The 13,086-nt window shown below is 36.3% G+C and overlaps 1 protein-coding gene across 2 annotated transcripts in view; it reads left to right on the top strand.

Moving 5' to 3' along the window:
• The window catches only part of LOC133527836 (transient receptor potential cation channel trpm), a 399,070-nt gene that overhangs the window by 268,823 nt on the left and 117,161 nt on the right, over positions 1-13,086 (top strand). For both annotated transcript variants that reach the window (XM_061865024.1, XM_061865026.1), the window contains one exon: positions 12,095-12,251. In XM_061865024.1, coding sequence (XP_061721008.1) covers positions 12,095-12,251 — 157 coding nt within the window. The remainder of the gene's footprint in view (positions 1-12,094; positions 12,252-13,086) is intronic.

A 13,086-nucleotide genomic window follows, 5' to 3' on the forward strand; every position in this document is an offset into this window, starting at 1 on the left:
AGGGCGTTTCTGAGCTTAAATTAAGTTGATTTCTCAAAGACACTATTCTAATCAACTTTATTTTGAAGATTGTCAATAAATAAAAAATCTGGTAAGTAAGCCCCGGGCGTGTACACTTGCCTTAAGGCCTGTCAAAGAGCAGTAAGTATTAGTATGGCCTGTTTAAATACATTGATTAGTGTTTAGTACGAGTTCGTACATTTGCTACTAACCACAAGTAAATCCTATCTTGGACTAATTATGGATGTTGCATGTGACCAGGATGTTGCATGTGATCTATTATTTACTTGAGTGATAATAAGATGAAAGTCAATTAGACGTGTCTGTACTGACTGTCAAGTATCTATATGAGTTCACTAATGATTAATTATTACAAAAAGACTAATTATAATCATGCTCTATGTAGCGTGACGTCATTTCTCCCTCAGTGGCATGTACGGGCCCTGAAATTGATACGTCATACTTTTCAATTGGTTCAACTAAATTATTATACTTACACCAATAATCCATTAGTTTGTTTCAGATTAGAAATTTAATAACCCCAGAAGTAGTGGTAATTTTTCCTCCAAAATTAAATCTATATAAATAGAGGCAAATAACTGGCGGTTTTATCGCTACAAACCGATCTCTTTTAGACAACCTTTGGGTAGCGGAAACAGAGCAGAGATTTGACCAGAAAAGTAGGTGTTGCTAAAAAAAGTTATGAAGCCCACTATCATATACATAATTACAGTAAATACTGACGCATACACGCACATACTGCAGCGGCAGAGTTCCATCGTAGACGTGTGATAAAACGAAAACTTCTGACGGACTTTACACTGACAACAAGAGACAGCGTCTTACGAATAAAACAAATAGTTATTTAAGAAACAAAAAAATGGTTTTTCCGATTATGTCTAGTCAGACCAAGCTAAGTTGGCAACGATTTTGATAGCCCAGCCTGTGCAAGTGTCATGTAAACATCATAATTCCATAGAAGTTCGACGTTTAAAATATGACTTGCACTGTATGGGCTGTCAAAACCGCTGCCAACTTATCTTGGTCTGACTCTACCACTTAAATGTACGAGTATATATTTATTTTCCTTTGCCACGTGGAACATTGTTAATCATGCTCAATATCAATTTCAATCCCCTATTTTATCCCTTTAAGGGTTAATTTATTCCACTTAAGGGATTATAAAATTAAGTGTTTATTTAAATCTCAAAAGGTATTATGCCATTTATGCCGTTATTGCGTCATTGAATAACAGACGTATACCTACAAACTTTACGTGTACCTTACCTAAATAGGTTAGAATATTTGTTAAATTGCTGTATTTTAATTCCGAGCCTAGTAAAAATACTAATACTCAAAAAGCCGGCCAGTGCCATAACCTTAGTCAAAACTTTAAATAGTTATCAGTGTAAAACAAAAAAAAAAAACTAAAAGCCAGATCCCTCATTTCACAAAAAGGAGGCAATTAGCTAGAAAAATATACCTAATCCTAACAGTAATTTGGCGTCAACAGGTTGGCCTTTATCTTCAGGCAACAAACCTTTCTTATCTAAACCCTCAAATTCCTTCAGACTCTCAATTACCTCAGCTCAATATCTTTTTATTATCACGCGCCCTCACTACATATTGGTATTTTTATCAATTTCGGCACACAATGGACAGAAGGCCTTAAATCTTCTTTTATGGCTATTAATGCTGATACTGTGGTGTCGCCATATCCCTGAGGCCGATTCTGTCTTAAAATTTTGATAATGTTTTGATCTTACTTTGATACAACCTTGAGTTTTGTCATAAGCTAACTCGCAGACAGACATCTCACACGCACTAATAAGTGCGAGCGTATTAGACCGCGGGATAGGAGCATATACCGTCAGTCATCGTCTCCCGTCTGGTACTTTAGAAGCTGTTTTAAATTAAAAAAAACCGTTAGCCGGTTGTATCGCGGTGGAAAGACCGTCAGCTACTTACATGAACATGAAAAAATACGCGCCTTACCACTTTATGTCCGCAAAGTATGCTTAATGTGTAAATTGCGTAATCCGTTTATTTTAAACGCCTGATGGAATGCTACATGCAAAGTTTCATGATTTTGTTTTACTATCGTAAAAAGGTAAAGCGCTTATTTTGTACACGTTCATGCGACCAGCTGACATTCTTACCACCGCGATACAACCGGCTGACGATTTTTTTTTACTAACAATAGTATCTGAACTATCATCTGACAAAGTATCAAACGGGAGGCGATGACTTTTTTTACGTGTTTCGGTGGCTGCCATTCCTCAACCCACCGAGCGGCAGCTGACGTCCACGCGGGTTCCTCATACATATACCGTTAACCACTATACTAGTTTTCGCCAGAGAGGCGATTGGTCAGGGAAATCTGTTCCTGGCCCGCGGTCTACAAGCCTTAGGAGACGACTCCAGATTGCATTTCGTCAGTACCTGTGGTCAGCGTGCCGTTAACGCTGATTGGTGCTCGGTCAAGGTCATATCAAAATAATGTGTAAAGCTTGTCAAATAATTAATACAGAATCAGGCACACTGTGTTGTCGCCGAATCCCCCTAGCTTACTGGATAATTCCAGGCGAAATAACGTTATCACAGAGGAACACTTTACTGAAGAGGCGAGGTAAAGGCTTATAAGATTCGGCGCTGATATTGACTTCTGAACAGAATTATACATCCATTATTATGTTGGAATGAAAAGTAAAAATTGTTCTTAAAGTCTGACAGGAGTCGTTTATCAGTGGAGCAAGGGCAGAGAGAATAATACTATATTTTTCTTGTGCTAGTATTGCAAAATGAGAGATCAGTATAGTTTCTTTAATTCTACTGTAAAAAAACTCCATATCTTGCTTAAATTTTTGCCTGATAAGGATCCTGACTTTTTTAGTCATAACTTTGCATTTCTTTGGCTGCTCTATAAGTAAAGAACAACCCACGATTCAACACACATATGAAAGAATAAGAGCTATTTCTATCATTCATTTGAACATACGATATTTTTTTAAATAACTGTACCTACGAGTACTGCGACTGTCTTTTTTGCGGATATTTTACCTTGCAACATTAAACTCATCGTGGCAAATCAGTTGTAAAAATGAAGGTCCCTATTACTATTAAGCACGAGTTAGTATCTATCAGAGTAAGTGATTTGATTTAGGAATTCAAATCCATTCAAGCAATTTAATGTCTTAAAATTGTGCCGTAAGCAGCCGCCTGCTTGAGATATTCCAATTTATATATTAAAATAAAAATTGAAAAATGCGAGATTCGCACTCACCTGGTGTATTGGTTTGACGACCGGTCTGGCCTAGTGGGTACCTGCCTATGAAGCCGATGGCCCTGGGTTCAAATCCTGTTAAGGGCATTTATTCGTGTGATGTGCACGGATATTTGGTCCTGAGTCATGGGTGTTTTCTATGTATTTATATATCATTGTCTAAGTACACACAACACAAGCCTTATTGAGCTTATTGTGGGACTTAGTCAATTTGTGAAATAATGTCATATCATATTTATTATTTATTTATTTATTGGTGGGTTACTCTAATTGAGCTATCGAATCCCGATCGAGTCCGATGGCATGGCTTCGTTTTTTATTAATTATTAAAAAATAACATATGTATACAATCGTAGTCGTCATCAGATATATCGGACTGGCCAAAGTGTTCACAAGTATCTTATCAAAGCGTCTTTTATCAAGTCAAAGCATCTTTTGAGTATTTTGGGCTCTTCAATATATCTCATGGCAATGTTATAGTATTCCACAAAGTAATATCCTAGGAAAATAACTATTTTAAAATACAAGCAATAATGGAAAATGCGCTGGCGTAATTGCAGCCATTATTGGGGCGTTAATTGAACACTTGAGCGAACGAATTTTCATGAGAAATTGTTGCAAAATTAATCTTTGCTATGCTGGTACTTTAGAGGCGTATTTGGATTTTAAAAATATTATACCAACATGATCATTATGATGAACCTCTAGCGTTCTTGGTGACAATAGCCCAAACTCCTCTTGTAAGTACCGTCGCCATCGGATCGTCGTACAATAGAGGCGTGTTCAGATATTTATGAGCACCTTGGCCGCGGCCATATATCTGATGGTTACATCATATAAATACGCTGGTGATGTTAACATGACGCCAACTTCGGTACATTCTGCACCTATATACACAAAAATCTCTGTTTGACCCAATGGTTGACTGGTAGAGAATGCCTTTTGGCATTAAGTTCGCCATATGTACATTTTTCTTTACTTGTGCAATAAAGTTAAAATAAATAAATGCTGCTTGCTTTTATAATGATATTGGTGCTTGAGCTTGATATCATGTTTTTATCATATTTTTAGTCTCAAAATATACCCCTCGTCTGCTGGTAAATATTGTCGAGAGTTGGAAGTTTTGTTGCACTCCGCTTTGTCTACGGGCCCATGAAACTGTATTGCAGCAAAGTTGATAAACAGATTCAATTTTCATACTCGACTTTTATATCTATGATATTTACGAACGTATGAAGGGAAAGAATCGTTGTTTGTTGTTTTATAAATAAATACTTTACTATTACTTTAGTATAGGCGGAATTTAATCTTTTTGTAGTTTTTTTTCGTCAGAATAATTATGATAAAATTTGTTTTATGTTAGAGTTCCCTATTTCGTACAAAGAATGCTCAATTTTACTATATGTCCTACTAAATCTTCCTCTTTATTATGAAAACGTATCTATGATATTTTCGTAATTCAATTCAAAATTATGTAGCTACCTTTGTACTCTCCCCAATTGAAATTTCGGTTTAATTCCACCCAGAATCCATTCTGAGATTTCCAACTCTTACCAAATCTTACTTACCAAATTATATTAAACAAAATAAAGAAACGGCTCTCATCAGAAATTTGTCTTGATTCAATTGAAATTTGTTAAAATTGTCAATCAGCTTTGCTTGACCTTAGGAACAATCGTGCCAAGTGGCATCGCCCCTGAGACAAAAGTGCATACTCACTACACTTGTCTTAGGCTACGAATACAAGTTCGAACAAAATATTTTTTTTTTTTTTTTTTTTTCATTTATTTTTCAAAGGCACATATACATAATCAATTTTAAAGTTACTCGCCAAACTGCTTATGCGGTTTGTTGGCGAGACAGCGCTCATTTTTTACATTTTTATGCACCTAAAAAGGTACCGTACTTAACCCCTTACCGCATATGCAACCTATATAAATTTAGAAAGGCTTTATCTCGGAAACTATTAAATCTACAGAGACAATTTTAGTCTCGTATTGTAGCAAATTTAATCTACTTTAAAAACACCCTGAGAAGATACTATCAAAAACTGGTGCTTTAGGGTTATAATTTAAAAAGCGGCCAAGTGCGAGTCGGACTCGCCCATGAAGGGTTCCGTACCATTTATGACGTATTAAAAAAACTACTTACTAGATCTCGTTCAAACCAATTTTCGGTGGAAGTTTGCATGGCAATGTTAATATCATATACTTTTTTTAAGATTTTTCATTCTGTTATTTTAGAAGTTATGGGGGGGGGGGGGGGGGGCACACATTTTACCACTTTGGAAGTGTCTCTCGCGCAAACTATTCAGTTTAGAAAAAAATGATATTAGAAACCTCAATATCATTTTTAAAGACCTATCCATAGATACCCCACACGTATGGGTTTGATGAAAAAAGATTTTTTGAGTTTCAGTTCTAAGTATGGGGAATCCCCCAAAATTTATTGTTTTTTTTTTTGTTATTTTGTGTAAAAATCTTAATGTGGTTCATAGAATACATCTACTTACCAAGTTTGAACAGTATAGTCCTTATAGTTTCGGAAAAAAGTGGTTGTGACATAATCGGACAGACAGACGGACATGACGAATCTATAAGGGTTCCGTTTTTTGCCATTTGTCTACGGAACCCTAAAAAAGTCCAAATTTTAAAAAAAGCCAAAATTTTCGCTGCCGTTCGATTTTTGAACAAAATTGTGATCGGCGCTCAAGGTTTCCTTATTATCGTCATTGTCTGTAGAATCCATCAAATTTGAGACAAACCAGGTTCAGAGTTCAGTTCATAAATAAAGGGGCATTACTAATCGCTCTTGGGATAAATAATTAATGACACTTTCAAATCTCCAAAAGACGAGTTCTGAAACTTGATTTGAATTTATGTCAAGGAAAGGTCAAAGGCAAGTCGTCTCGTATTTTGGGAGTAAAAAAACCGGGCTTTAAACCCATTTCTTTAAGAGGGGGTATAAATCCAGGAAATTAGAAGGGTACAAAATATATGGCACGCTGCGCGAAACATACGACAGAGAAAATGCCCATCGCGCGGGTTTCAAGGCAATTCCATCAATATAATGTGATAATGGAACTGACATCGTTCCAATATGAGATGGTTCCAATTTCCTTTAGAGGACCAGCTGAAATGCAATGTGTCAACCTTCAACCAAAAACGTCACTTTTGACACTGACAGATCAGTATCATATAATTCATATCAGTATCATATTGGAATCAGATTTTATAAATAAAACTCGAATTGGCCTTATTAGGTTTCTGTTTAAAATGTTGCCGGTCAGGGGACCGATTTTTGAATTTCGAGCACTCGATTTCGTCACTGGAAAATCTGTGGAAAACGGCGAAATGCTATTTTTTTAATACGAGCAATATAGAAATTGGGAATCGAGTGGTATTGGCCACTCGTTTTAAATGCCTAGTAGTGGAGATATTATTGAACAAGATATACGAAATCGAGTGCTCGAAATTCAAAAATCGGCCCCCAGGTCTCTCGGCAGCACTAACTTTTTTATAGAAAAAATATACTGCTATGATATGCAAGGCTAAAATATGACATGTTTTCTTGTTTTTTTTTTCTAATGAGCGAACTTTAACCTTTAAAGCTTTTGGTTGAAGTCTGCCCTTGCAAATAAAGTCTATTTTTCCTCTGATTTAAACGGGTAAATATTTAATTTCTTGCGTTCGCCCTCTCTTAAACCCATTTCTTTAAGATCCTGTCTAACGCACCTGTGTGATCTAATAAAATTTACAAAAGGTCTCGCTGCCTGTCTTTACGGCCCGCTTTACGCACTCAGGCTCCCATAAAATTTATGCACACTTTTTATTTACTTTTTATGTCACTTTTCTTATATTGGATGTGTAGTTTTACTTCAGAGAAGTGGGTGTAAATTTGTTAGAAAAAAACGAAGAAGTGCGAGTCGGATATTGTTTTTATGCAGCATTAACGTCTGTACCTAGCTTTTTTAACTTAATAGTACATTACGATACAAGTGCGAAAAATAGGAAATTCGAAACGAGTGGCGATAAATTAAAACACGACCGAAGGGAGTGTTTTAAATCGACACGAGTTGCGAATTAAGTACCTATTCGCACATGTATCGTACAACGTTTTACAGTACATATGGCCCTTTAAATGTTCGACACAGTAACGTAATATGCTACTTTTCGCACTAGTGCTATAAAGTAGCCCCATATGTACTGTAAAAAAAGTTAAATAATTAGAAGTTCGATTATTTTACTGCTTCAAGGGACTGTAGAATGTATATGGTTTTAATTTCCACTCGATTCTTCCACGCGTCCCTGAGATAAAGAATCAGCCAGACATAAGGACAGACGGACAGATGGACGGACAGACAACAAAGTGCTCCTATAAGTATTCCGTTTTTGCCTTTAAGGTACAGAACCCAAAAAAGATTTCTGATCATCAGATTTGCGCATGAAAATGTACAAATTAGATTTTAATAGCCTTTCAAGTTTCTAATTATCTCGTACTTATATCAGATAACTTATACTAATCTAAGTTTATTGCCATAAAAATCTACAGCCAAATTAAATAATTATCCACGAATATTCTGCAACTAAAACGAAAATAAAAACGTCCCGAGCTAGACTGAAAAAAGGTAAATTACCGAATCTTAATAAATTCCTGGTTTTATCGACTTGATAGCGTCATCAGAATTCTGGTCAAGCTCGAGTTCAGTTTAAATGTTCCCCACTAAAAGATCAAAGAATCGCTTCAAAGAACCATTCGTATTCCAAAAGAATTTCGTCCCTGGCGTGAGAAAAATACCGGAGCAGGCATTAGCACACACTTTTAAGCGGAATGAATCAGACCCAATTAATGGGAGCGAGCGCAGCGATAAAAAAAAGTAAATTGGATGCGTAATCGAAACGCAATTTTAGGACGATGAAAACAGTAAATTAACATTGCGATCCGCGCAAACATGACATGTATATTGTTCAAAATTGCTGCGATTTGATATTGTAAACGAAATCCATTTTAATTATAAGTTTTAGCTGCCTAAATTTTAATGGATACAATACAATTTAGTTCAATACATTTTAATGGAATGACGTTGTTTTACTAAATTTATACTCTGTATTTTTCTTTGAGTTATTGAAGAAAATATATAAATTAAAGTATTTACCGTAACTAATTTTAGTTAGGTTCATAGAGTTTTTTATAATCTTTTATTTGACTTGCCCTGTTAGTATGTATATATATTAGTTAGTTAATGTGGGTTAAATTTTGTAAGTTAAATTTGACCCACTCCCCGATTTCTATAAATCGGATGATAATGCAATATTATGATGACATGGAGCTGATCTGATAATGGAGACAGTGGCCATGGGGCCTCTGTGATAAAACAACGCAAACTGATTATGTTTGGGGTTGTTAGAATTGTTTCGATGAGTACTAGTTGCAGTTGTAAAGAAAAGTACAGTCAGCGATAAAAGCTTGTATCAAAAATTTCATTTTTACAAAACTTTTATATATGGTTGAGTTATATTCATTACTGAGGTGTATTCATTTGTCAAAAAAAATCTAAAAGAAATTACTGATATTGATGAATAAATAAAATATAAGGGAACATGAGCACGACTGCAAATGTCAAATGAAACTTTGAAACTTCTGTTAAGGTGCACACCACAGTTAACTTTTGTGAAGCAACACAGTGCAACAGTAACTAAGTAGGAGAGTTCACACACAAACACTTATTTCACTGGCTCAGCGGCTCGAAGTGAATCTTGGCCTCCACTAGATTTCGACATTCGTTCTTATTCGGTGTGATCCAACGCCATTCATCCGCTTGAATGTCGCACAAGTCATTCTGGACCTCGTCGATCCACCGGTCCTAGGCTTTCCCACCGGACGTGTCCGAGTTGGTCGCCTTATCTATGTAGGTAAGTTACCACCTTATATTACCGTGTTGCAGTGTTGCTCCAAAAACGTTGACTGCGGTGTAGGTAGATGCACGCAACGGTGTATTCCCATCCGTCCCCGCCGGGCACAAATGGGAATAGGCGCTGCATACAAATAATTCCCATCTGTTCCCGCCTCTTGTATAGCGGTGACGTAACCACCGCTATACAAGAGGCGGGGTGGGCATAGATGGGAATACACCCTTTAGCATATCGTGAACACTAACTTTATTCAAATCACAAAATCAAAATCAATTGAATCGGAGCCCATCTCTCAGTCATTACGGGAATGGTGGACGTTCCAATTTGCATCCTTTTGTTTAGGTTAGGATCACATTTACATCCTTTGGAAGACAAATTGAATGGGAGCATTGGAAAGCTGATCATCATTTTTATTTTGCTCTCGATAAAACGCAAAATGATTGCGGAGGAAAAATTATATTTTATCACGCCAGCCGGCGCTGCGCTGTATCATAAAAGCTGTCAATTCGCATACAAATTTTCACCGAAATTTTAAACGTGGTCGTTTTTTTCCATAACTGGCTCAATGCTTTGCGCCAAATTGCAGAAATACCTATAGGAGCTCATTTATTTCCCAAAGACCGGATACGGAGAAAATGGTGGGAAAAAACTTTGCGTATTTTTTATTTATTAAATAAGTCGATTATATTGGAAGGAGTATATAGGTGATGATTATTAAAAAAATCACAACTATACACTGGACACAAATCGTAAAAAATAATGGTAGCCAGGGCCGACATCTGTCAGCGCGCCAATCACCAAGACGATCGTCAAGGTCATATCAAAACCTGTTTAAAAACAACAAATTATTTAATTACACTGTCTATCTTTAGGTATTTAAATAACAGTAAACAAAATCTACCCTCAAATGGCTCCTTAAGCCAATTGAGGGTAGATGAAAACATTGCATGATTAATAGATTAAAGTCAGGTCGTGCAGTGACAGATTCAGGCGGCTTTGTATTTTGTTGCTTAACCAATAAATGTTATAACTACCCGAAAATTTACAAATTATTTGTTTACTTTTATTTAAATGCCTAAAGGTACAGAGTATTGAATGGACCTCCTTGTCTATGGTTATTATAGATATCGATAAGGCGCGCGTCGCCCTTCGTTTTGCAATCTCTTTGAATATTTAAGGGGAAAGTGGAGAACCTCCGCGAAATGGGCTTTTCATACAAACGTAGTCCTAATTTTCCTCTCTGGATATTTATTTATTTAAACCTTATTGCACACAAGAAAACTTATCGTACAAAAGGCGGACTTAATGCCAAAAGGCATTCTCTACCAGTCAACCTTAAGGCAAAGCAGAGAGATTGTGGGATATTAACATTATTCAAAATATTTTGACACAATTTGTTGTATATCGACCACAGCTGTTGTCCCTACGTTGATTTTTTTCGAATTTTTAATAATTATAAGAGTTATGAGCATTTAAAAATTTGTATGATAACTGCTTTTCGCTCCTAATTTTTACAATAATCAAAAAATAGAAAAACGTCAAACGTATATTGTTAATATACATGAAATTGTGTTAAAATATTTTCCGTAATGTCAATAGTCAGAGAGGAAAATTGGGACTACGTTTGAGCGGAGAAGCGGCCGTCCTCTTTCCTCTTAAGTAAATTGTTCTTGACTATAAGATATTTTAATCCTTATTACGTACTACGTTTTGTTTCAAAAGCTTTTTGCGACTTAGCTCTCGAGATAGATCGACAAGATATAACAGGTTCATTATTATTCTCTCTTTCGGTAAATAATGTAATAAAGTTTATTAAATTTGAATTTAGGCAAAACGGTAAAAAAAGAGTAGAGTAGTGTTTTTTTCAGTGGGTAATAGTATTTATATTCAATAACTTTGAAGATTTTTTTTGTGGATATAATAAATAAAACTTGTTTCTTACTTAAATATTTTCCATTAGATACCATTTCAAATGTAGGTAGTATTAGGGCATTGTTCTTTGGACACATATTCATTAACCGCCATAGAAACTATTTTTAAATACAATTTATTAAAAGTACCCAATGTTCAAAATAATTGAGTTGTTGTAATTAAATTTTATTGAATTATAATAATTATAATAAATTTTAGTAAATTATTTACTGAAATCGTTAAATCCTGCTTCAGTTAATAAACCGCGAACGAATAACACACAAACGACACACAATAACGTCATTACTAAAAATCCTTTACTTATTAACTTTCCCGGAATCCCTTTGTTTAAACACAAGTTAGTTTAATTGTAATGAGAGGAAACTCCCACAAATTTCTGTGCATAAAATAATATTCACTCCCAGTTTACTACATGACATTAACTTTTTTAATTTTAAATAATTTATTGGAAAAGCAATATTTCGAGGCGGTACGGCCCCAGATGACGCTCATTAAGAATTAAATTATTTGAAGTTGAGTCTACATCGTTTCCGACAGTTTTTACCACGTTTTTAAATTCTCATAATGTTTAAAACTGTATATGAAATTCAATTTGGACCAATTCTTGCCTAATTTATGTTTATTGGACCTCCGTTATGGAATATATTTCTAGAGCTTATTTCTAGGTTAATTGACCAACAAAGTAACCAAAACAGTTTTTCACAGGCATAACTAACACCCGCTCTTGCTATTAATCGTGATCCTCGATACTACTCGAATCATAATCTTTTTTTATCTAGTCTATTTATTATCTGCTGTGCAAAAAAGAGGGGAGCTTTTTTGTCAATCAATAGATTTTTTTTTATATGTTTATGCCCTCATTCATCAGCGGCTACAAAACGCGTCTTTTTCCCGTCATCAATCTTTGGTCTTATTCATAATGTTATGTAGTGTACAGTGAAAATTACAACTACCTTATTCTTTTCAGACACGCATTCATCAACACCCGTGGTCTGCCTGGTCATAGAAGGTGGCACGAACACGGTCCGCGCGGTACTGGAGTACGTGACCGACACGCCGCCCGTGCCCGTCGTGGTGTGTGACGGCAGCGGCCGCGCGGCTGACCTCATCGCGTTCGTGCACAAGTACGTATACACGAGTGAGACCGGCATAGCACGTGTCCTACGGGTGAGGGAGACGGACATAGTGCTGTGAGAGGCACGCATTCATCAACACCCGTGGTCTGCCTGGTGATTGAGGGCAGCACGAACACGAACACGGTCCGCGCGGTACTGGAGTACGTGACCGACACACTGCCCGTAGTAGTGGCCGCGCGGCTGATCTTATCGTGTTCGTCCACAAGTACGTATTAGCCCGTGACGACCATAGCTTTTTAAATTTATAAAGTGAGCATTCCACGAATTTGTCTGTCGTTGTCTCGTACGAACGCGAATTTCCTGATTGGCAGGTATAGGACTTCTTTCTTCTTTTTTTTACCGAAACTACATACAAGGGTTCCTAGTTGACTACGGCACCCTAAAAGCGTCCGTATCGTATGTTACAGCCATTTTACTCGGAAACTATAAGATATACATATACATATAACGTAAAGTGCTTTTTCTTCAGTAAAATCAACGTGTGTAGCACATCGTTCGATAGGTCTTTAAAAGTAACAGCCTGGCTGCTTGGCTAACGTGCCAATCCTTAACGCTCCGTGGAGTAGCGTCGTCATCCCTCTCTATCACTCTTTCATATTAGTGCGACAGTGACAGTTGCTTTTCGTTCGCTATGGAGCGTTAACGATTGGCACGTTGACTACGCGCCCTGATTAAGAGGAATGGGGACGGCTACTTTTCTATACAAACGTACTCCCTATTTTCCTCCCTGAATAAAGATGAAATTTAGTTTTTAATTTTTCTTATGGTAAATGTAATCTACAGCTAAAAAGACGTGCAATTGATAAAATACAGAATTACAAGC

This window comes from Cydia pomonella, chromosome 18 (assembly GCF_033807575.1).
Source record: "Cydia pomonella isolate Wapato2018A chromosome 18, ilCydPomo1, whole genome shotgun sequence".
Classification (NCBI taxonomy): Eukaryota; Metazoa; Arthropoda; class Insecta; order Lepidoptera; family Tortricidae; genus Cydia; species Cydia pomonella.